Source organism: Bombus fervidus, chromosome 5 (genome assembly GCF_041682495.2).
Source record: "Bombus fervidus isolate BK054 chromosome 5, iyBomFerv1, whole genome shotgun sequence".
NCBI classification, from domain to species: domain Eukaryota; kingdom Metazoa; phylum Arthropoda; class Insecta; order Hymenoptera; family Apidae; genus Bombus; species Bombus fervidus.
The window spans coordinates 15,662,981-15,687,317 of NC_091521.1; the positions used below are offsets into that span (position 1 = coordinate 15,662,981).

Sequence of the window (24,337 nt, forward strand, 5' to 3'; positions counted from 1 at the left end):
GTTCGACGCAACCGGCTATTTTTGTAACTCGTAACATGCTTCAGAGCATTCCGGTTGCCTGTTTCAAAACGTCATCTTAAGTGATCATTTGTTCACGAAAATAATTTCTGTAAATACGGTTCATCACCGATTAAAGGTGGTGATGAGAAAAAAGCAATTGCAGTAATGGCGTCGGCATTGGAGCAATTTGTAAATAATGTGCGAACGCTCTCAAAACAAGGTACGACAGATGTTCGAACCTTCCTTATATTCTTATGAACCTAACCTCCAAGAATAATCCTAAAGGTTTATTAGAACGTTCTGCGTTACTCTATAATGATCCTTTCCTAGAAAAATAAGATACGAGTTCACAATATTTTCTCATTGTGGTATCGAATAACTCATCCATTTAATTTTATTCAGATCGTATATAAATCTGATTCCTATATTAAGTATATCTATGACTAAATCTTAAATATGTATATCAACATTTTTCTTTACAGCGCCATATAAACTTTTTTCTTAAATTGTTTAATATCAAGTATATATAAAAAATATATGCATTTGTTAAATCAATATTCTATTGTAAATAAAATTATAATATTTTTTGAAGTAATTGTTAAATAATATTCAATTGCCTTATGTTCCTTAGGTAATTTTAGAGAGCTGTCAGAAATAATAACTAAAAGCACAGACGTTCTAATAAAAAATGGACAACATTTAGATAATGTTTTGGAAACCCTAAATCTGCAGGAACATTCATTAGGTATTTTGGCAGTATTATGTGTGAAATTTTCACTGCCTAATCCTAATAGTGCAAACAATGGTGATGCTTATAAACCACTATTTAATCAAGTTCAGGAATTTATCATTGGTTGTAATGGAGAACAAGTTAGATTTGCTTCTGATATATGTAAGTTTCTAACCTTTCTTCTTTTGTATTCGGAACCATTAAAATTATAATGAAACTATTTTTATAATTGATTTCTATCATTTACATTGTAGATGCAGAATTATGCCATTTATTTACTCAAACATTAGTTGAACTGCAAATACCATTGCGTGGTATTGAACTATTATGCCGTGCAATACGTAAAATACAACTATTCGATAGCCAGCTTACTTCAATACATGCTGATCTTTGTCAACTATGTCTTCTCTCTAAGTGTTTCAAACCAGCACTTGAATTTCTCGATATAGATATTACTGGTATCAGCCAGGAGGAAGGACAATTTGATTCAAAATACTTTTTACTTTATTATTATTATGGTGGTATGATATATACAGCATTAAAGAATTATGATAGAGCATTGTACTTTTTTGAAGTGTGTGTAACCACACCTGCCATGGCAGTTAGTTACATTATGTTAGAAGCCTACAAGAAATATATTCTGGTCTCTTTAATTTTGCATGGGAAAGTTTTGAATCTACCTAGGTATACGAGTCAAGTAGTTAATAGGTACATGAAACCACTGGGTCAACAGTATCAAGAATTGGCTACAGCTTATCAAATGAATAGTTGTGAAGAACTGCAGATTATTATCACCAAATATCAACAACTGTTTACAAGAGACCATAATATGGGACTGGTGAAACAAGTGCTCAGCTATTTATACAAAAAGAACATACAAAGATTGACAAAAACTTTTTTGACTCTTAGCTTAAGTGATGTGGCTAGTAGAGTTCAATTATCTGGTCCTGCTGATGCAGAAAAATATATATTAAACATGGTAAATGCACTATATTTATTTTATATAATATTATATATTTATTATTTATATAAATAAATGTGTGTATATATGTATAGATGTTACATAAAAATGTTTTATATTTATAATCATAGATAGAAGATGGTGAAATTTTTGCAACAATCAATCAAAAAGATGGTATGGTAGTGTTTCATGATGATCCAGAGAAATACAATTCACCACAGATGTTGGCAAAATTAGAAAAAGAAATGGCAGCATGTATGGAATTGGACAAACGAGTTCTCGAAATGGAAGAAGAAGTTGTTCTTACACCGCAATATGTTCGAAAAGCTTGTGGACAAAATGATCAAGATGATCAAACACCTGGACCTGCTCCAACAAATGTAACAAATGCGCAAGGCCAATCTAAACATAGCACCTATTCCATGTAACATATACACGTCGTTGTGCGTTATCTTTATTAAAAAAGAGAAAAAAACGAAGCGAATCTTGTTGAAAACGAAGACTTGAATATTTTGAAGCCTGTTTTGGATGAAGATAAATATCCGAAATTTGGCGAAACATAATCTATTTTGTACAAAATAAAAAGAACATTGCTATGTATCATTATATCTTTTCTGAATCTCTGTAAAAGTGAAGATTGATTGCTAAGTTGTAAGCTATGAAGTGTCTGTAAGGAGTTGTGAACTCAAACATTCTTAATTTTCTAAGCCGTTTACAATTAATTTTTGTACAAAATATACTATGCATATAGAACGAAATTTAAAACTCTTTCCGAAGGAATTACTTAACATCTGAAGCAGGCTTTATATGCAAACAATATGCAACAAAAACAAAAAAGATTGTACATGTTGTAGTTACAATATTGTGATACATAGCTACAAGATTATCACACTTTCAACATAAACAACATTTGATTCATGTATGGGCATTTTCATGGGAATTCATAAAAAAACTTCATCAGTACTGATAATGCAACGATGACTCATGTACATACATTTCTCACAAAAAGGAAAGTGATTAAATACAAGTGTACTTATCATTTTCGAAAAAAAATATCGCTCAATGCACAACTGTGCCAGGTAAGTACACTACGCTTTTCAGCTCAGTAGAAATCAGTTGTCAATATATATAGGGAATTTAATATACAAGATATACATGTATTATTGCTATTATTTTATTTCAAATTTTAAAAAGAAATATTTGGGATGAATGATCTAGATTATTATGGAAAATATTTCATTATATTAATTATATTTTGTGCTAAACATTCTGGAATGTACAGATGTTTCTTTTTGAAACTAATGTTTGTAATTTCATCTTTTTGTTAAATGATAGCTAAATATCCACAACCAGTTTATGGTGTATATTTATTTTTTATATTTTTAAGCGCTTCTCTTTTTACATATAATAATATGATTAAGACTTTATGATAATAATTTTTTTATTTCCGTAAAAACCAGCTGAAATATCTCTTCTTTACTTTCCAATCCATCAATGAATGTTATTGTCTTACAAAAATCATTGTCCTTCATTAATTCGTCTCTATGCTTTAAATATTCTGGCCAAACAATTTTTTCAAAATAGCCAGGAACATCTGGTGGATCGTATACTCTTCCTTTCCTTCTTTCCCAACATTCTTCTTTTGTTAATGTTATAAAATATTTACGATCACATAAATCTGAAATAACCTTACATTTGAAAAGTAAAAACCCATCTAATATTAATATATTTTTATTAACTGTTTCCGAAGAACTATTTTCTGTAGGTGATGATTTGATCAATTGTAAAACATCTGAACGCATTTTGTTCATATCCATACTGGTTATTACTTCCCAGTTTAAATGATTAAGTTCATCAATTTTTACATGACGTGGATCATTTTTCGGTAAGAAATAGTTGTCTTGGTATATCACTACTGAATTTTTTAACTCATTATGAAGTCGATTAGTTAAAGAAGTCTTTCCACTGCATGTTGCACCCGAAATACCAAGCACAAACCATTTCTTTGAAGACATTTTAAGTTTTCTCTAGTAATAATAATTTTACTTAAAATCTAGAATAGGTTATCTCATAGTAGCCACGTACTAGGAACATACATAAATAATGGCGGTCTAGTTACATAAGTTACATTAACTTTATTACTTAATCAATAATAAAATACACACAAGTGTGTCAATGTTTCTCAACACAATTTAGTTAACAATATACATTATAATATTTTCATTTACATAAACCCTTTTATGTATATGTTACGAATCATGAAGTTTACTTGATTTATTACTCAAAAAATATGGTTTAACGTGATAAATAGTAAACAATACTAATCCACCAATGAAGCATAAGCCAGACACTGCAGGAATTATTAATGCAATATTGTGAGAACCAAAAAACGATCGTATTCTATTATCATCGATGAATGGTAAACCAATAATCCATATAGTGTAATAGAGAAATAAAGAGGAAGTTAAAATTAATATCACTTTACCCCTTTTACGATCGCTATTAAACATTTTACAGTAGATTAAACATTTATCATATAAACGTGCAAAAAATAATATTGCTTTACAGATGAAATACAATTAAATGTCTTTATATATTGGTGACTACCATAATACCAAGTATACCAAGTGAAGTTCATTAATTGAAATTCGTTTACATAGATATATAATTTAAGAAATATAAAATTATCATTACTGATCCACGTATTCTTTTTCAAATTTCTTAAAATCTTCTTCAGTAAATGCAGTGGCTTCAGGTTCCTTAGGTTTCTTTTCCTTTGGAATATATCTCTTTCTCAGAGCTCTGCTTAATAACTGATATAAAATTTTTTGATTAATACAATTTATTTCATGAGTAATTAAAAAATTTATGGAACTATACCTTATTTGTTGTATTTGGATCAATACGATTAGTGCTAAGCAATAAAAGCCTCTGTACATTTTCATCTGTAGGATCTACTTTTGCAGCTAATTTTTTTTGAGTTTCATAAACAGTTACTTTGCTTGATCGACCAAGGATTGTTCCGAGATCTTAAAAAATATTTACTTTTCATTAGCTGATAAACGATAGATTAATCTTTTATTTCGAAGGTTATAAATACCTGTTTTATCGTTTTTAGAAAATATCCTGTGTTTTGGAGGGATCAGATCCAACGAACCTTTATATTTTACGCGTTTTCTTCTCTTTTTTTCTATAAAATAAATATTTTGTGTAATATTAAATATATATTTATAACCTATACAAGTTAACATGCTGGATAATAGAATATATACCTTGCTTTACACTTTTTTCGTAACCCAACAATTCAAGTCCTTTTCGTACAAGCGAATTTGACATTTTCGTAAAATTTTAAATCAATTTTTTTTTATGTATCATGAAAATACCAAGTGTGAAATATCATTGTACACATATAGTTATAATTTACAATAGAATCGAACTTCGAAATGAACTATAAGTATGCCATCTGTACAGGAAATATATTTGATAAGTGTATAAAATGCAGAACTTTTTATTTCATCGTTTTATGTTATTATAATATTATAAATAATATTAATAATATTAATAAATAATATTATTTATAAATAATATTATTTTTTTAAATCTTATATTTTATTAATATTTTATATTTTATAATCTTATTTATAATCTTATAATATAAATCTTATATTTTATACTTTGTATATATAATTATTAAATATAATTTTGTTTTTAGACAATAATAATTTTTAAACATATAATTTGGAAATTGTTTTGTTATTTGTTCATTATAAATTGATGTAATCTATGAATCTTTTGGCAATAAACCGTGGATTCAAAAAGCTAAAGAGCTCCTTCGAATAAAAAGATCGTAACACATTTGTATTAAATTTTAAAAAACATTGATCGTATAGATAAATAATAAATTATAATTTGCTAATGCTTTATTCCTTTCAAGCTGCTATTACTATATTTTCTGTATTTAGTTGTACCTATACATAGAACTTTACTATCTGCGTTGTCTATCAAAGGATTTGTACTATATTAAGTCTGATCATAGTCTGAGTTAGTTGTCAAACATATTCGAATGTCAGCTGTACATATTAGTAATCGATTACTAATGCTAAAAAATTGATTTTCTAATTTCTGGATTTGTAAAGAAGTTAGCAATAACTTTTTAAACGTCAAAATGCACGACGCTTACGAAGAAACGTTAATATTAAATATTTCTGTTCAAATAGAATCTATGGCTGCGTACGGTAGGAACCATATAACCTTAAAACCAAAAGTTTCTAACTCTAAATATATAATTTTATGTGGATATATTTAACATTTTTTGGATATAAAATTATTTTTTATTGCATCTTTGTAAAATGTATTTTTTGTTATTTATTTTGAATATATATTTAATTATAATATTTTTTTTATATTTATATGCAAGTGTAGTGAATAATAGCAAAGTGTTTCAGATGACAATTTACTGATTGGAACAAGAGAGGGTCATCTTCTTATGTATAATGTACCATCTGTATTAGATGACAATCACAAATTAGAATTGTTACGTCATAGTAAAAACTTCAATAAAAAGCGTATTACTCAGATAGATGTTGTACCAGAATATAACTTGCTTATAATTTTAACAGGTATTTTTATTTTGATTTTTTGAATCAAAAATGGTATACCTAATTTATTGTATCTTTTTGTAGATAATATAGTATGTATTCATGATTTAAACTCTCCAAACTTTCAACAACTTTATCAATTACAAAAGACTCGTGGTGCCACATTGTTTGCTTTAGATATAAAACCGAATCAAATTGTAAATGGTGAAAATCAAACAGTTGTGCACTTATGCGTTGCTGTGAAACGTAAGCTACAATTATATAATTCAAGAGGAAAAAAATTTGAGACATTTAATGGTTTTGAATTAACTGTGCCAGATATTCCACGTGAATTATGTTGGTATGTATTCTATGTCAGATACAAAATAATTTATGTATTCTGATAGAATAACAAAATATCTTAATTCTATCAAAGGTGTGGTGAAACATTAATTTTGGGTTTTCGTGGATTATCATACACAACTTTGAATTTAAATGGAAAAACCAAAGAATTATTTCCAACTGGAAAATCTCCTGAACCGAATGTTACAAAATTGTCTGATAATTCCTTTGTACTAGGAAAAGACTCTCAATCATTTATTATGGACACCAGAGGAGAACTGATTCAACATAATCCAGTAAAATGGTCTGATACACCAAATGCATTAGGTATAGAATATATATAATTGTGATATAAACATTTATGTAATTCTTTCTTGAATTGTGTATAATAATATAAAAATTGAATTATTTTAGCTTGGGATGATCCTTATTTACTTGGAATTGTTCATGACAGATTAGAAGTATATACTATAGAGGGTTGTCTGCATATTCAAACAATAAAAGATCTAAACAAAGCTAGGCTTATATACAGATGCAAACAAGGGAAAGTTTTTGTAGCATCAATTAGTCATGTTTGGTGTGTGAGAGCAGTTGATGTAACACATCAAATTAGAACATTACTAGAGCAAACTCAGTTTCAGTTAGCAATAAAATTGACTGTATGTTAATAGTAGTTTTAATTATTTGCTTTATTCTAATTCAATGAAATTTTAAAATAAAGTTTTCCGTTATTTCAGAGCTTATCCGATATAACAGAAGAAGAAAAACATAAACAAATATATAAAATTCAAACACTGTATGCTCATCATCTGTTTCGTAACAAAAGATTTCAAGAAGCAATGGATCAGTTCTTAAAAATAGGAACAGATCCTTATGAAGTGATAATGTTATTTCCTGATTTAGTTACACCATCTAGCAGTAATCCTGAAGTCAGTGATCCAACTTTGCCTAAGCTCCAAGACCATGATTTAGAAAAAGGTCTGCGTGCATTAATAATTTTTCTTACTGAAGTTAGATATAAGTTAATGGGTGGTAATGCAAAATCCAAGGATAAGGATAACAATGAGGAAAAATCTGTAGTGAATGGAAAGAAGAATATGACAGCAGTAGCTACAGAACAATTATTAAAGATTATAGACACAACTCTGTTAAAATGTTATCTACAGGTAGAATTTCTAGCTCATAATAAGTAGTGTCTAATGTCAGTTAATTTGTGTTTATGAAACGTTTTTACAGACTACTGATGCATTGGTAGCACCATTACTCAGATTAAATCATTGTCATTTAGCAGAAGCTGAAAAAACTTTATTAATGCATCAAAAATATCCTGAACTTATTATATTATATCAGACCAAGGGACAACATAGAAAAGCATTGGAGCTTCTGGAAAAGCATGCAAAAGAGAATGATTCTAGTCTAAAGGGCACTGCAAGAACGATACAATATTTGCAGCAACTTGGTAAAGATCATATGGACTTAATTTTGAAATTTGCTGGTTGGGTTTTGAATGAAGATCCAGAACAAGGACTTCGAATTTTCATGGAAGATATGCAGGTAATGCTCTCTATCATATAATGCTCTCCAATTCTTTTGTAAATTATATTTATAATTCCAGCAAGTTGAACTATTACCAAGACCAAAGGTATTGGACTATCTTCTATGTCATCACAAAGATTTAGTGATAACATATTTGGAATATGTAGTACATGTTTGGGAAGATACTAATCCTTTGTTCCATAATGTTTTAATACATCAATACAAAGAAAAATGTTTAGCGTGTATGAGTGAAAATGCTACACCAGCCGAAAAACAAACAGCCCAACATATAAGACAAAAATTACAACAGTTTTTAGAAAAATCTATGCATTATACTCCTGAAACGATATTAGTACATTTTCCATTTGATAATTTGTTCGAGGAGCGTGCAATTATTCTTGGAAGACTTGGACGTCATCAGCAAGCTATTTCAATATATATTAGTCTTCTTAATGATATAGCAAAAGCAACTGAGTATTGTTATAACGTATATACTAGATATCAAAGTATGTGTTAACTGAAGCATTAAAACTATCTATTTACAAAAATGTGCAATTACTTTTTTATTTCTAGATCAAGAAATTGTAGATAAACAAAAACAATCCGATGGAGCTGATGAAGTCTATGTAATGCTTATTCAACAATTGTTGAAACCCGACGATAAAGGAGTTTTAATCACAGGTAAAATTTCGACGTGTGCAGTATTATGTCCATTTTAAGATAGCAGTTAATAGTTAATATAATAATATATATAATATTATATTAAATATTATAAGAAACACATTATAGGATGTATCCCAGAAATGCAAAGAACAGCAGAGCCTGATTTGGAAATGGCACTTGAACTGCTTGAGAAGCATGCATCAAAGATAAATCCACTAAAGGCATTAGAGCTTCTGCCTGATACAGTTCCTATAGGTAGAATCAAGTACTTTTTAGAAGTCAGTTTGCAGGAAAAATTAAACACTGCAAGAAGGATACAAGTATTAAAAGGATTACTTTACGCTGAACTCTTGCAAGTACAAGAGCAGCGTATGCATTATGAATCACAGAGCGTTCTTATGACGGAATTCAATATATGTCCAGTGTGTAAAAAGAGATTCGGCAATCAGAGGTCGGTATTTAAATACTATGTAGAATAATATTGACTGTGATTGTCGTACAAAGAAATTACTATATCAATTATTTTTCAGTGCGTTTGCAAGGTATCCGAATGGCGATATTGTACATTATTCGTGTCAAGATCGTAAGGCATAAGCTATATCTAGTTAAGAAATGTATTTATATTAATTATTAAGTGATGTAAAATGTACATTGTGATGTCCTTTTGTTTATGATATGTATATAAATGTATACATTTTCCATTTACCTTTCTATTTATATTTGCTGTGATCTGCTTTTAAGCTTATTTTTTATTGTAATACCATTTAATATTTTTATCTTTAAGAAGAAATTAAAAAAAAATTAATTTAATTACATTATATATACATACATGTTATTTTTAAGATACAATTATAAACAATTAAAGAAATATTATTTTTCAACTCTTTAATTTCAAACGTTTGAAAAATATCAAATAAAAATGTTCCAATAATTAATTTTGAATTAGGGAATGATGAAACGTAACGAAAGAACGAATGCGATTATTTATACTGTATATGTATGTTTTACACTTTTACTTAGAACTTTCTCCTATATTTAATATTTCTTGAATATTCAAAATAAATTTTCTCTCGCAATTGAATGGTTGTCATATAAATTTTCGTAATAATGTGTAACGGAGAGGATGGGGCGTGCCCGGTCCAGAATATGGGTAAACGGGACTAGTGATGTCATAAGCTATCTTGTATTCCTACGCCGGCTGTTACAAGGCAGGTACGGTACCGATACAAGTGCACTTGTTAACGTTTTAATCATATAAATTTGTGCAATAAAAGATCAAATGTATTTACTTTCTTAGTTACTCTCACGATAAAATCATATTATAGATATTAAACAAAAAATTGCTATTCATACATTTTTAAACGATATAAATATATAATGTAGTAACTACATTAATAAAACTTAATAGGAATATTTTCTTATTTTGCAAATTACTAACGCATAATTTTATAAAGACTCTATAATTATAAAAAGTAAATTTGTTTCAAAAACAATTATTTAATAAGTATTCTATTGGTTATAAAATGTATGTTATCCAAAAACAATACATAAGAAGAAGACAATGTACAAGGAAAACGATTATTTATTTATTCCATAACTAAATTATCAATACACTTATATTAATAAAAAAAAAAAAAAAAAAAATGTACATCTTTAGGATTTTTGAAAATGATTTACAACATTCATTCCGATGTAACATTGTTAGCCGATAATTAAACGAATGTTTCAAAAATCATTCCAATTGTTTCTAGAACTACCAGAATAATTCAAATGAATAATTCGTAATTTTTCATAAAAATTCTACAGATTCAAAACGGTACATTTTTAGGGGGATTTTCTATGATTTGTTATGAAGTACATGGATAATTTTATTTTTCCGTTACATTGTACCTTTCATTTTCATTTTTTTATCGTTAGAAATATCATCCTACGAAAATTATACATCGGTTTGCTGCAGACATTCATAATGTTACGCGTACTTCTTATTGGTGGATAAGAACTGGGACTAGCTACGCTGGCGTAGGTCGACGCCGTATGCGCTCAGTCAGTTGCGCGCCGGTCGAGTGTGTGGATGGATTTGTGTGGATCGTTATCGGTGGTTTTTGGTGTACATCGGCAGGTTTTTATGCGAGTACTGGGATAAAACGTTGTCGCAGGGTATCCTCACGAGAAGGTATGTACACCATTTCCTCTGGTTTCAGTTCGAAAACACGAAAGCGATCAAGTTTTACGATCGGCTGTCTCGTGACGGCTCGGACTTTACAGATAAAAATGGCGTGTGCCGCCTTAGCTTCCCCGATTTCTCTTTACTTTTAAATCGTTACACACCATTTCGTTACACGTATCTTTTGACAGCGCTCGAACGACACTCATATTCCAATGGTACGTGAGATCGTTTGTCATTTATCGTAATCGCTTCACTTTTTACAATTTCTTCGGTCAAGTGCTGCATTGATTCCAGTAATAACGAACCTGTGCCCACTGTGCTATTAAATAAGCTATTTCGTTTCACCTCCCAGATGTAAGAGCATTCGTACTTTTATGTATAGTTCTAAAACTGTATGCAATTAAGATACAAAACTTTTATCAAACAAATGAAAATGAAAGATACATAATGTAAGAAGAAGTAAGATTATCTATGTATCTTATAACAAATCATAGAAAATCCCTTAAAAATGTATCATTATATCAATCTACATTTCTATGAAAAGTGATGGGTTGGTCATTTGAATTATTATGATAGTTCTAGGAACAATTCACTTGGTTGTACGACGAATATTTCTGTTAATACCATGAATACCCGTTATTTCTTTTGAAGTAAGATCATTGTGCTTTCGGGTTCGCATTTATAGCGTCTTTAATTTCCGCTACACGGTGTCCCCTGAATGGTTTTGTTCACCTGTCAAGACGCCCTATCTGCCGGTGACCTAATTTTGCTCTCCACTGAAAATCTGTCAAGCATTGTACCATCGTTCGCCGGAATATCAGACTACTTGTTTGCCGTATATAAAATCGAACGCCGTTTTCATCGCTGACCTAAAAAATATACGCGCGGTGTTTTACAAATAAGTAACGCGAAATATTCAAGATTTTAAAGATACACGTTCGAATGAATTTTACGCTCTGTAGTTCTTATGGTTCGTCATTGTATTTTACGTTGAAAAATAATTCCTTGGAAAAGTTAACCGAAGATAATCTAATCATTTAAAAGTGCGTATTCGGGGCTGTTTTATCTTGATAACACAATAAAATGGACATTTGACGACGATCGTGTTTATACTTCGTTTCAAAATAACTTTTGGAAAATGTCATGCGTGCGAAAAGTGTGGACGTATAAAATTCAAAAATATCCATAACTGTGATATAGATACCGGTGAATAATTTTTATTTATATTTACCCGGAACTCGTACCAACATTAATAAAAATGATCCAATCACGCGGCATAGTTATTTAATTGGTGGTGGTGTTATAAATTGCCAGTTCGTTCCGTATAAATGATTTCGTCATGATACCGAATTCGGTGCTGAGTCATTGTCAAAAACCTTCCAATCGTTCGTAAAATATCATAATAAATTTTTACATAGCAAAATATTAGAACAAGAAATTATTATATCGATTCTAACCGCATATATCTATACATATCTGTTTTTATGTTTATGACATTCGAGACTGGCACAGTCGATACATATCTCGAATCGAATATCTCGAAACTTTTAACCTCTTAGTTAAAACGTTTTCACAATTATAAATGATAAGTTAATATCTACAAAAGATTATATATTACACAAAATATTAGTAACGTGGAAATAATAATTGTTTGATAAATCTAATTTTCGATTTAGTAATAGTTGTTGGTTCTCTGTAGTGTTGTGTTTACAGTTACGTCACCGTTGCCGGGCTTGGGCGTGTGCGCGTCTTCGGCATAAATTAATAAATTAGTGTCGTGCCGATCGCTTCTTCCGGATTACGTTTTCGGCGACATCTGCCTGTTTCATTTAAACCGGAACAATGCTCGTGCGTTAAAACGTTACGTTGCGCAAATGATATATAACTGTACGGAGTTAGACACTTATATTATTATTATAAATAAATTTATACAAAATTCGATACTTTTTGTTGACAGAATTTTGTGAAATAAATCCTTAAGTGATCATACACAATATACACCACTTATGGTTATCTTCTTATGAATCAGTCTAACGACTAAATATATTAGAAATTTTTATAAATATATTAAAATTATTGTACATATTATATATATAATATTATATTATTATAGTATAGTATAGTGTATATATATATAGCGTTCTCTCGTTTCCGGTATTTGCTACAGTTCCTGTACTTGGTAACGTGATCCGGTAATTGTTCGAAGCAGTGTAAACATTTTTTGCTAGTGGTTCTTAGAAAATTTTTATCTTGCGTCAAGGGTAGTCTCTTGACAAAGTCGTTGGTAATCATTGTAGTTGTTGATAATTGGTTAGCCATGTTTTCATTCGGTCAATGCCCTGCAGAATTTAGGGAATCTTTTTAAAAAGTGGAAAACGTCCTAGGGTGTAAAGGCTGCGTTGTGATTATTGGTATTTACTCCTGAAATAGTCGTTAGTTTTAACGGACGTCCCTTAAATGTGATGGTTCAAAAGCGAACATTGATGCATTTTCAAAGAAGTTGTATGTAAATTACGTTAGTGCATGATGTCATCAGTCGATATAGTATGTATGTACTTGTGAATATGGTTATTTATGATCAACACTAGGACACTCTTGCACAATTGAATTGATATTATTAGTGAAATTTTACAAGTTATAAATTACTAATGTTAACAACATTAAGATCCGAGTATAAAGTATGTACTATGTCGAAATGAATTCTATTAATAAACGACGCAAAATTTAATGGTACTGCTCCGGAAAATTGCATTACTGTTAAATTCAGTCAGGCCAAATTTATACTGCTTCGAACTATAGATACTGTAGACGAAAAGTGTAAATTCGTTTTTATCGTCAATTTAAATATAAATATTATTTTTAGATACTAAGATAAACATATTTGCAGATACTATAGGCATGTTACATTGTGGTGTTCCTGGAGGACAGATTACATTGCTTCCTTCTAAAAATACCCAAGGGACGTTTTCAACTTTTCTGCCCTGATTGGCGTATCCATACGTTTATCATGCGCCATAGGGAAGCGATATTGCGGCGTAACATTAAATAAGTGCAGAAGCACATACATATACATGTACTAAGGACATTGCACCGCGCTCATCAATTTTCCAGCTTCCTTTCAGCGTGTACCTTTCTATAGAGGGTATTATCTAATTCCTTGTATAATTACGATCATATCATTATTTAACGATGGATGGAAACTGAATTTTTAGATTCTGTCGAAACTGTTACATTTTCAGGGATTTCGAGACTCTGGAAATTCAGCATGCTTATTTTTTTCTTTCTTCTTCCGAGGAGAAGTTTCGTCAGGAATTTAAAATCTTAAAAAGCTTATTTAAATTAAATTAATTAAATTTGTATGTTTTGCTGTTTCGCAATATAAGTTGTGAAATTATACGCGACCTCGGTTTGATTATTATTAATAAAAATAACATAGAATAAAATAAATTCGTAAGTTTTGAGGAGTCTCCAGTGTTTCGTCTTTAACTTTTATCTGATTAATTATCTAGTTTCTTCTGTAGTTAAGATTTTAAGATCGTTTCACTCTTATGCAATTCGTATTTTCTCACGCAGGAAAATAACTGTATACGAGGAGATGGAGATAGTTCATGAATGGAATAATCCAAATTCCCGAGTTTCTTGTGCCACTTACTGGCACAGAGTGAATATTTACATTACATATATGTATTATATTATGTTACGTATAGGTCAGTAGGTAATCATATAGCACGCAAATAGTATAAAATATTTTGTAATCCTTTGTTTCATGTATTATTCATCGACGTTAAAGTATACTTATTATCTTGAGGCGATTCTTAAATTACACGGTTCGTTTCTTTGAATACGTTTCGTAGAAAGCTCGTAAAACAGCAATGGGCACGAAATTTATTTAAATTCGATAACATCTGCAATATCCGAGCAACAGGATTGCGTCGTTGATTTTTTTTCTTTTCCCCTTTTTAAAATGCTGTAAATTCACTCTTTTTATGCTTAGCGTATTCAGTTGATTTACATTTTCATTGTGTATCGTAATAGAATGTTGAAATTTTCTTGACTGTAATAGTAAATAGAATTCATTTTTTTCGAAAAAGTAAAGCCGTTTTTTTTTTTTTTTTCAAACGCATGATGTGGGTTCGTAGATCGTAAATTGGCACAGAATCTCTAATTAAATAATTCTAGAAATTAATTACGTTTTTCCTTTCTATTTACGTAGTTACATATTCGTATTTTTTTCGTTGTATCTTAAATTAATCTTCTTATTTTTCACTTTTGTCTCTTTATTTATTTTTCTCGCTATTTTCTAAATTCCTATTTTTATCACTTCACCATTGTATGTTTATTTATCTTTCTATAATAGTTTTGTATGGAGCTTACGATGAACATCGTAATATCGATAAATATTGTAATATCTTAGCAATAATAATTGTATAATATAGATCGTAAATTATGTAATATTACAGACAAATATTAACTGGATCTTTAACGCAATTGTGTGCTCGATAACGTCCCCACTCTCTTATTGCTCTTGTGTTTCTTTATCTAAAGAAACTAGTTCTCGAGATGCGTCGCCGATCCAGCTACTTGGAAGTTTTTGTCGCGCGATCGGCTAATTAACCGATGTTCAATTTCTTAATTGAAACGGGTGTAAAACAACGGGAAAGTTCTTGTAACTGGAAACTCGTGCTTTCTGGCACGACGATTGGCAAAAGATATTTCCACTTTTTCCTCTCGAATCGCTATCTACAATAGCTACATATCATCGAACCTACGATATTTTTTCTATTTCGTTGTTTTCTCCATTCGTCGCATCGTTCTAGCGATGAATCACGGCCAGTGTATTTATAAGCGGGAGGATTTTTCATTTTGCACGGACAGAATTAAACGAAGACGTCGATCTATTTCGAAAGTTGTTCTTCGTTCGATTAGCTACACTTTTATCGACGAATTTCGCCGGTAAACTATTTATAGACTCGTTTGAACGGATCTAACGTTTTGACACGAGAGAAAACAAAGTTAGGAAATGAGCATTAGACGCACTTTCATATTATTTGTCTAAATTATTTACAATTCGAAAGAATCTTCTCTCGCAAACCAATGCTGACTGTCTTATTCCTTAAATTCAAATATTTCCAAGTTACAACGACGATATTATTTAAATATTTCCTACTCAACGAAACTTCTGTCATCTATCGCACGTATGATCCTAATTAAAAAGTTATTTCTAAGCTATCCGATACAAACGCGTTCCACGTTCTCTCTAGTTTCTCAAGTTTCTCGAGCTCGATGAATTTCGCTTTCTAGCGTTTGCTAGCGGAAAGCGATCACCTTGAGTCCGCCGTGCAAATTTTCGGCCGCGGCTTTAAGTGGTAAACGATGCGTTGTAGCACGGCGTTCAAGTAAATGACGGAGGTAACCAAGTCGGCCGACAGCGGATTAACGTAAATGCGGACGTGACGTAGTTTCGTCCACAGCGGTCGACTACTAGTCGTGCTCTATGCACCAGCTTCCATAGCCTTAATCGAGGCATTTTTTCGGCCTTCGCTCGATTTATTTTCTCATCCGCCGAAAATACGTGGCCGGCCACGAGCGAGGGAACGAGTTGTTAAACTAATTTTAGAATAAATAATTTTTCATAAGAACGACTCGAAAATTTCAGCGCGTCTACGAATATAATAGCGGTAGTTAAGGGTACCGAATAGCTGAAGCGTTTTTGTAAATAGCGCATCATAGAGCGAAGATGTTTATTTTTACTATGAGATCGTTTGCACGGAACAGTCGGTGTAACTGTATTTATTGATCTGTCGAGCTTGCTTGTACGCAGACGGGCGCGAGGATCGAATCTGCTTTTCTGAATCCCTACAAGTTGCAGGTTTTTGACCTTTCGATGCTGCACGCCGAGTCATCCTCGATAAATAGGAAAGCACGCCAGCTGCCAAGGAATTTCAGATCCAAGCGCGACGATAATCGGGCCTACCGGAAGATACCATGCGCATGGACACTTTGCATCAGGCGCGTCGTCCGATCGACGCGAATCGTTAAACGCAAAACTCGAAGATCCGATGTGAAATTGCTGGGGTGAAATTGTTAGGGACGAGGTAAAATATTTGATACACGAGTTGAAATAAATAGACGCTGGCACGAGTATTCGAACACTTTGAGTTATATGGGAGGCAACAGAGACTCTTATCTAATAATTTTGCAAGCATGGCAGTCGAAGAAACATCCGTACACGAAAGTTATTTGATCTTCGTACCGAATAATCTTTATCGAAGTAATTTTTATTCTGTACAGTCACGACAATGTACAAGATAACAGTTTTTTACTTATTAATTCATTGTTAGAGAAGAAATATCTTTGAATATTTACTTGCATTAATGATTTGATAGAATCTAGGACGAATTAATTAACACCACCTTTCTCGGTATTCGATTCATCCAGTTTAGGTATCGGAGTTCCGGATCGCTGAAAATAGTTTCACTGGTCCAATATTGGATTCCGTGGCACGCAATTCGGTAGCCAAAAAAAGGAACGAAAACAGACCACGACTGTGAATGTTTTCATCATTTTCTCATTTTCATCATATCGAAGTTTCAAGCTTAAGGATTGGATAAATCGAAGCATAGATACGTTTAATACACGTATGCTCTACATTTAAATATACCAGAGACCTCCAATTTTCACGAATATTAACTCTACACGTTGAAATATCTCGTGGTCGAGTTACTACGGACAGTTACTACGATATAATGAAGTTGCGAATTGGAGTGTTAAACGATGCTGTCATACCCAGGGCTATTATAGCGCTCTATTCTTTTCGATACGATTCGAACATGACAAAAGTTGCGGTCTGTTTTTTCTCAGGGTCCTCGAATATCGATGTATTTCGATCTTACTTTAATTTCAACCGAACGAAGAGTAGCTTTAATATTTTAAGAAATCGTTACCACTACGATTAATCCTGAAATTTAGAAAATTGCCTCTACATTTCCCTCGAATTGAAGAAATTATCCAACGATAAGAAAATACGATTTGATGAAAGATAATTCGAGCAGCATAGCGGAGCTAATTTTTGTTTTTGCCAAACACCGGGTATCGATTTTACAACCTTACTATATTACGGAGGCTACTATACTTGGTCTACTCTGTATTCGACTCATCGCATCGTCTAGTCTCGCTCTTAACCTCATTAACCAATGGACCCCTCTTCCGAGTCGAATAAAGTCGCATTGTTGACGGCCTCCGCTGCAGCCGGGGACAGTGGAAATCAGGTCGCCCCCCAGCCACCTCGATTTTCATCGTTCATTGTCCCTCTGTATTCGTTATACCTCGGTTATCCCACTTACTGAGTAATCGCGTGGCAAATAATCCAGAAGCAGAGAGATTAATTCCACGGAGGTCGTCGTTCGACAAACTTTAATGTCAAAGCGCTTGATTAACGTCTGTCTTACGTACTTTGATAATTATCGATCTTCCATTTACCTTACCGGTTTCGATGATTATTGTACATGTTGTCGACGATGCGATTCCGAACAACTTGTTTGTATACATACGGCCGTCACTCTACCTTATTTTCCGAGATACTCGCGATAAACTATCGCTACCGTCACAGTGAATTCTATGCGTAATACAGAATATAGAATTGCGTATATAATTGTACGTACGGCTCGTGACAGCGTATGCGCTAATATTAGCGACCGGATAAAATAATATCTAACCCGCACCTAATGTTTATCTTTTGTTTATAGTTTATATAGGTTTGGGTTAAATGTCGTTTTACCAGACGGCGGCCAACTAATACCAGGGCAAACGCTGTCACGGACTCGTAATTATACAGGCAGAGTTCACTGTAATGGTATCGACAGCTTTGCCTATATCTGGGAACTATGGCCGAGCGGCGGTTATACGTATGGGAAGGAGTTGTTCGAAATATCGATTTCTACAGGGTGTTAAAAAATCATCGAAATCGGTGGGATGCACAAGATACCGATAATTAACCGTACCGTCGTCGATTTTCTTTACTTTTCATTTTCTAGAGTTTACTAATTTGGCAAGTAAGCGGCTCGAATAAAAACAACGGTAGCTGTCCGGTGTGAACGCTTCGTCTTCAATCAAATACAATGTACTTTTTGATGTACCGCAGAATTTTATGTATGTAATTAGTTCGTACGTGTCCTGGAATTGGAAAGGTTGAAAGTCGTCGAGATATCTTGTTATTGCCTTTGAACCGGCTAAAGGAAGTGGTATTATTTCGAGCCAAGTTGACACGGTTCAAAATAATAACGAAGTCCTTTACGTTCGCTCGAGTGTATCGTAGTAGTAGTACTTGCCGGGTAGTACCTCTCTGGGATAGTTGTACGCAGGTACAAGCAGGATATACGTGCTAAATGTACCGCGTGGTTCTGCAAAAAATGGTCGATTAAAGTCCCTAACCATTTCTCATTTCATCTCGTACTTTCCAATTATGTTAAAGCTATCTTCGTCTGACATTTAAGTATTGCCGAACTTTCATCTACAGAGTGACCATCGATCACACTCTCGAACTAATCAACCGATCGATTAGAATCGTAGATATGTTGCAAATACGAGTTAGAAGCTAGTGCCTCTGTCAATGTCTATACGGTCTTTGTAATCGAGCTTTCCTTTTTCTACTTAGGAAGATTAGAAAGATTACTGTCATCGATAGACACGCGAGAAAGTGTCAACTAATTCTTGAATATATCGGAGCGTGATTTGTTACGATTTTGGATGATCTTTGTCGCATTCTAATATGTGAAAGATACTTGCGCTGGAAATTTTTGTTATTTTATTCCGCTGTACTCGAGGTAGGACTCGTTAAAGGAGATTCTTGTGTCGGTAACAATGCATCGTATTCGCTTGCGTCGCAGTTAAAGAGACTAAAGAGGAAGAATTAATTAAAACTTCATTCCATTTCTCATTCTCGTGACGCTATTTATTCGTAGTCGTATGAGAGTGTTATTAAAATAAAAGATAAGAAAATACTTGCATTTGGTTAATTAATACGCGAAAGCCATAGCAAATACGATGATTTTATATAGTCACACACGCTACAGTGGTTCTAGCGTGTAACTCTACAACCGTAGTCTTTCGGTCTTCTTCCACCCAATTACATTTTTCTAACGTTGAAGGATATCTGTAGCGTAGACACGAAAAATACGATAAAGGTCTTATTCTACGAATTCTTCTTAATGTGAAAATATAGAAATTAAGCAATCGAATTTCGCGATAGGCTTGAGAATGTTACAAACGGTTATTCACGATGGAACACCCGGTATATAATATATATCGTAAACATTGGCGCCACGGTGACTCCGCTGGAAAATCAATAGCCTGGCTGTGTTCGTGGCGAGTGGTAAGTTCATCTTACCTTCAGCGTTGCGGCGTTTGGGTCTATATCGTGCTCTTTTGTGCACGATATCGAATGGTGTACCCAGACAGGTACGCACCTGGTGGATGTGCCTCGAGTGTGTATTTATTATTACGAACGGAGAAACGATTATAAACTCGGCGAATATTACGAAACGAATAATAAGGTGTTAAGTGGTATACGTTTATGAGGTTCGAAACGAATCGACTTTTTCTTCCATTTGATTACTCGATCCGATATAGTACGAAGCGGCTTTTTTTTTCAAGAAAAAGATATTTACTACATATAAATAGCTTTTCTTTATTTTAAGTAAATTCTTGAAAACGATCTTTTCTTTTTTACTACGACAAAGGTACGTACCTTTAATACTTTCGTGACTAACGAGACAATTACGTTTCAAGGTAACTTCTAGAAATACTGCTGAGTTATTACGTATAATTTTTCTGACATCACTGAGAACTTTTGAAACATGTCTCGTTATGAATGAGATTTTTCTACGTCTCATACCGTGTTTCTCTTCGTCCGAAAGATCTTTGTTTCGACTAATAATATTTATGTCAACGTACCGCTTATTCGCTCTTAGTCTTAGTCCTCTTTTCTTAACAACTTCCTTGTCGAAACACAAAAATTGCCACGGCAGCGTTATTTAGAATGCAAGTAAAATAATTGAGTCGATGTCTTATACGCGTCAGTAGCGTCGAATGTACTGTTTCTTTTAGCTTATTTTTTTCTAAATCTGAACTACGTCCGCGCGATTATATCATTACGTTGCTCATTAAAAGATTTCGGAGTAATATAAGAAGTAAGAGAAATACGAATGTTTCTAATCGTAAAAATTATAGCGGAGACTGTCATTTATACGATCGTCTCGTGTCTCGGAATGCGGCCGCTTCAGAGTTAAAAAAAAAAAGAAGGAGACTCCTTCGCGAAATTGTTAAAGTGTCTGGAGGAGCCTCTTTTTGTTCGATCGGCTGACAACTGTGTTACGACCGCTATATTAATCATCCACTTCCTCTAGGAAACGAATTTACAAGCGGTTGCGAGAGTCTCTTTGACCGGGCAGGAGGTCGTGGAGTTTTTTCTTTCGAGTCAAGGCGAAGGTGAAAACTGGGTGCTGATGAGATTCTTCAGAAAAAGACAAAGAAGAGAATCGCCGGTGGTTGCCTTACAAGGAGTTCCGTATATTTGAGATTGTCGATTCCTTGGGTAGCGAATGTTTGTATCAGATATATCATGCGCTAAAGAATATTTCAAAGTCAGACGAAAGTGTTCCACGGATCGTCATATTTCTCTCGAAAGCAAATATTTTAACGGTACAAAGGTACGATTGGAATGAAAATGAAGACGAAGGACGTAACTGAACGGAAGGGCATAGCAGATTTTTGAAGCCACACCTTTGTCAGACAAGCGTTGAGTTGCGAATAAATGGGTATAAAGGGAGTAAGTATGCAAATTGTAGGATTTTAGAGGTTGACGGTGGAAACGGAAGCCTCGCGCTCTCACGTCGAAGGACAAAGAGCTTGTTGTCTCGAGGTACCGTTTCTTTCAGTCATGTTTCCACGACTAGTCTTAACTAGGACGGTCCTAGTTTCCTTGATTGTAGTTGGACTTCGCCTACTCCCTTTTTTATAACTAGCTGGTCGCCTTGTTTGATCGATTACGTTAGTTCGCGTTAAACACGCTATTATGTAATATTATTTCGATTAAAATTTAAAAGATCGTCTGAAAAATGCCTATTTAATTTCTTCTATGCGAATAATAAAGAAACAATTTGTTAGACATCTCGACGATTCTAATTTTTCTCACGACGACGAAATTTTCAACTTTTAACTTCCCTTGCTTCGACCGTCGATTATCTATGAAAATTTTTTTTCTAAATTTCTTGGACGATTAATCTTAGAGTAAAATAAGCAAGAGAAAAAGATGACGATGCGAAGACGCAGTAAATCGACGTCTATAAGTAAGAGAGATGAGAAGTAGAAGAATGCTCCTTCCGTTGGAAGTATTGATTTACCAAGAAGTCAACCTACCGCGGAATTCTTATAACGAAAGTACGTACGTGTCGAGTAATTTTATAATTTCTTTTTAAATAGCGCGTATCTCTTAGCGTAAAACAATTTATTTACGTAAATAGATATAACTCGGAGGAATACAGTGGTATTAATAATACACGTGAGTAATAAGCAAGAAAATATTAACAATTAACAAAAAAATAAAAAAAATAAAAAAAAATAAAAATAAAAATTTAAGAATAGAATTTACAAGCGAAGATCATAACATTTCTCAATATAATCGCATTTTTTTCCCTCGCTCTTTTATCATTCTCGTGTTTCTTTTTAGAATGTGAACGGTTACGCGAACTACGGTTTGAGCCTATGATTATCGCAAGCTGCCTACGTAATAGGTGTAATCATTTAACATTTGTGTATGCAAGAATTTTTTTCCAAATCACCTTGCAAGCAACAGTATTGCAGCTATTAATTTTCCATGACATCCTGTGTCACTTAGAAGATACTTGTTCCATCATGTGCGTATATATTTGAATATTTGAAACATCATGAGCAATTGGATAGATTACAGAGAGCTAGGAATTAGATACGAAGAGTTAATGAACGTTACAAGCGATCAAACTCGAATAAAAAGTATGGAATTCTTCTCGGTACTGAAGTTCTTCCACGAGTCGATCCTACACTAGAGCGAGTAAAATTAACCTTCCTCGATGATCGTGTCATTCACTTTTGTGATTCACTTCAGTCCGCCCACTGTTAGCCGTCGAGGCAGAGAGCTAATCTTTATACCCTTGCTCCGTTGGTTTGCTTCTCCTCTGCTTTCTGGCAACGCTCATTAAAGTATACCGGTGCTCGCATAATTGCTCTTAATTTACCGTAAGTGTCTGTCAGACACTAAAAGAATTTCATTCATTATTCTCGCTTTACTTTGTTCTGCTCCTCTGGTCTTCGGTCCATTCAAACGATCGGTAAATTGGGTCGACGAGCAATGTCGATTCCTTCCGTTGGATTGCTCGTGCGAAATATATCGGGTGACTTGAAAATACTATATCGACAATTTCGTAAGTATAGAGCGAATGGAGAGTCTGAATATTTTCGTTAAATTTAGCGAAGATGCGTATTTTCGCGTCGGAAGATTCTTTCGACAGGGTCGACGTAGGATTTTTATTCTTTCGTTCAAACCGATCCAGAAAAGTGTATGAAAAATGTCGTAAACCAGATAGACAGAGAAACTCGATTTCTTTTGCTAAATTACAGTGGAACGGTTTGTATAATTGGAGTTCGTAAAATAGAGGAGTTCATCAATTTCCTCTGCTATTTATGATTTTTCGCATAATAGGAGCTCGCGTTCAGATAAGTGAACTCGATCAGCAAAAGTTCAGTTAATGGGGCATTGACTAAAATTTCGTTCCATTAAACGGTGTTCTGCTATAGTCACGGGAAATGAGATTTTGTGTTTTACTATGATAAAGTGCATGTCATTGGGGAACAGCGATCTTCCTATATGGATTCATTTGTCGATATCCTCGCGGAGAAGATCGATCAGTTTATTTAAAAAATCGCTCTGGCATTTACGAAGTGACTCAGTATTTGACGTTCGGTGATAATGGAGCTCAAGGTTTGTTTCAACGTTCAAAGAAATAGTGATTTATGCGTTTTCGATCGAAACAGCGAAAGTAGCAGTATAACGTTTATATACTTACATTGGAAAGCGTTGATCTAAGTATTTCAGAGGAAACGCGATAACTTTTATCCTACGATCTGACTAGCTGGATGCGTTACGTGTCTAGTAAATGTTCTTTAAATGGAATTGCTTGGATGATTCATTCGTTTCATGTTCGAATTACTTTTCTGATATAGTCGTGCGGTTAACGAAGCACAAGGAACATAGCTTAGAACAATTTTATTAAGGAAAAAAATAATACAATTTTTTTAGACATCGACGAAACATTAATCTAGATATGTCG

At 33.0% G+C, this 24,337-nt stretch overlaps 7 protein-coding genes across 14 annotated transcripts in view; 3 read left to right on the forward strand and 4 right to left on the reverse strand.

Moving 5' to 3' along the window:
* Wbp2 (WW domain binding protein 2) overlaps positions 1-24,337 on the reverse strand; it is a 133,451-nt gene that overhangs the window by 40,757 nt on the left and 68,357 nt on the right. The gene's annotated exons all lie outside the window — the stretch shown is intronic.
* Positions 34-2,170, forward strand: Csn3 (COP9 signalosome subunit 3). The gene is made up of 4 exons (XM_072003071.1): positions 34-220; positions 632-892; positions 985-1,709; positions 1,823-2,170. The coding sequence occupies exons 1-4, from the start codon at positions 166-168 to the stop codon at positions 2,117-2,119; spliced, it is 1,338 nt and encodes a 445-aa protein (XP_071859172.1). The 5' UTR covers positions 34-165; the 3' UTR covers positions 2,120-2,170.
* Nrk1 (nicotinamide riboside kinase) lies at positions 2,924-3,706 on the reverse strand. Its single transcript, XM_072003102.1, has one exon. It carries the CDS (start codon positions 3,704-3,706, stop codon positions 3,116-3,118), a length of 591 nt encoding a protein of 196 aa, XP_071859203.1. The 3' UTR covers positions 2,924-3,115.
* LOC139987167 (uncharacterized) lies at positions 3,802-4,201 on the reverse strand. The gene has a single exon (XM_072003121.1). The coding sequence runs from the start codon at positions 4,199-4,201 to the stop codon at positions 3,941-3,943; it is 261 nt and encodes an 86-aa protein (XP_071859222.1). The 3' UTR covers positions 3,802-3,940.
* LOC139987162 (active regulator of SIRT1) lies at positions 4,229-5,133 on the reverse strand. Its single transcript, XM_072003112.1, has 4 exons — positions 4,964-5,133; positions 4,792-4,881; positions 4,572-4,720; positions 4,229-4,504 (listed from the first exon to the last, which is right to left on the reverse strand). Exons 1-4 carry the CDS (start codon positions 5,025-5,027, stop codon positions 4,382-4,384), a joined length of 426 nt encoding a protein of 141 aa, XP_071859213.1. The 5' UTR covers positions 5,028-5,133; the 3' UTR covers positions 4,229-4,381.
* Positions 5,695-10,093, forward strand: Vps39 (vacuolar protein sorting 39). Its single transcript, XM_072003015.1, has 11 exons — positions 5,695-5,926; positions 6,137-6,310; positions 6,374-6,629; positions 6,705-6,937; positions 7,025-7,269; positions 7,348-7,776; positions 7,847-8,164; positions 8,226-8,652; positions 8,720-8,827; positions 8,936-9,260; positions 9,340-10,093. The coding sequence occupies exons 1-11, from the start codon at positions 5,857-5,859 to the stop codon at positions 9,401-9,403; spliced, it is 2,649 nt and encodes an 882-aa protein (XP_071859116.1). The 5' UTR covers positions 5,695-5,856; the 3' UTR covers positions 9,404-10,093.
* Beta-spec (spectrin beta chain) overlaps positions 10,823-24,337 on the forward strand; it is a 38,362-nt gene continuing 24,847 nt past the window's right edge. For 6 of the 8 annotated variants that reach the window (XM_072002981.1, XM_072002983.1, XM_072002987.1 and 3 more), the window contains exon 1: positions 10,824-10,982. The gene's annotated coding sequence lies outside the window, so the exon portion shown is untranslated. Of the gene's footprint in view, positions 10,983-24,337 lie in introns of all 8 variants that reach the window. The other 2 variants (XM_072002984.1, XM_072002986.1) reach the window with 1 other exon arrangement.

Bases quoted from the DNA above. Each gene is read 5' to 3' on its own strand.
- Vps39 (XM_072003015.1), top strand. From the start codon at position 5,857: ATGCACGACGCTTACGAAGAAACGTTAATATTAAATATTTCTGTTCAA. The intron at 6,311-6,373 runs GTATTTTTATTT...ATCTTTTTGTAG, and splicing joins CTTGCTTATAATTTTAACAG to ATAATATAGTATGTATTCAT. The intron at 6,938-7,024 runs GTATAGAATATA...GAATTATTTTAG, and splicing joins TGATACACCAAATGCATTAG to CTTGGGATGATCCTTATTTA.
- Nrk1 (XM_072003102.1), bottom strand. From the start codon at position 3,706: ATGTCTTCAAAGAAATGGTTTGTGCTTGGTATTTCGGGTGCAACATGC.
- Csn3 (XM_072003071.1), top strand. From the start codon at position 166: ATGGCGTCGGCATTGGAGCAATTTGTAAATAATGTGCGAACGCTCTCA. The intron at 221-631 runs GTACGACAGATG...TATGTTCCTTAG, and splicing joins GCGAACGCTCTCAAAACAAG to GTAATTTTAGAGAGCTGTCA. The intron at 893-984 runs GTAAGTTTCTAA...TTTACATTGTAG, and splicing joins TAGATTTGCTTCTGATATAT to ATGCAGAATTATGCCATTTA.
- LOC139987167 (XM_072003121.1), bottom strand. From the start codon at position 4,201: ATGTTTAATAGCGATCGTAAAAGGGGTAAAGTGATATTAATTTTAACT.
- LOC139987162 (XM_072003112.1), bottom strand. From the start codon at position 5,027: ATGTCAAATTCGCTTGTACGAAAAGGACTTGAATTGTTGGGTTACGAA. The intron at 4,721-4,791 runs GTATTTATAACC...ATATTTTTTAAG, and splicing joins TTCTAAAAACGATAAAACAG to ATCTCGGAACAATCCTTGGT. The intron at 4,505-4,571 runs GTATAGTTCCAT...ATTTTATATCAG, and splicing joins ATCCAAATACAACAAATAAG to TTATTAAGCAGAGCTCTGAG.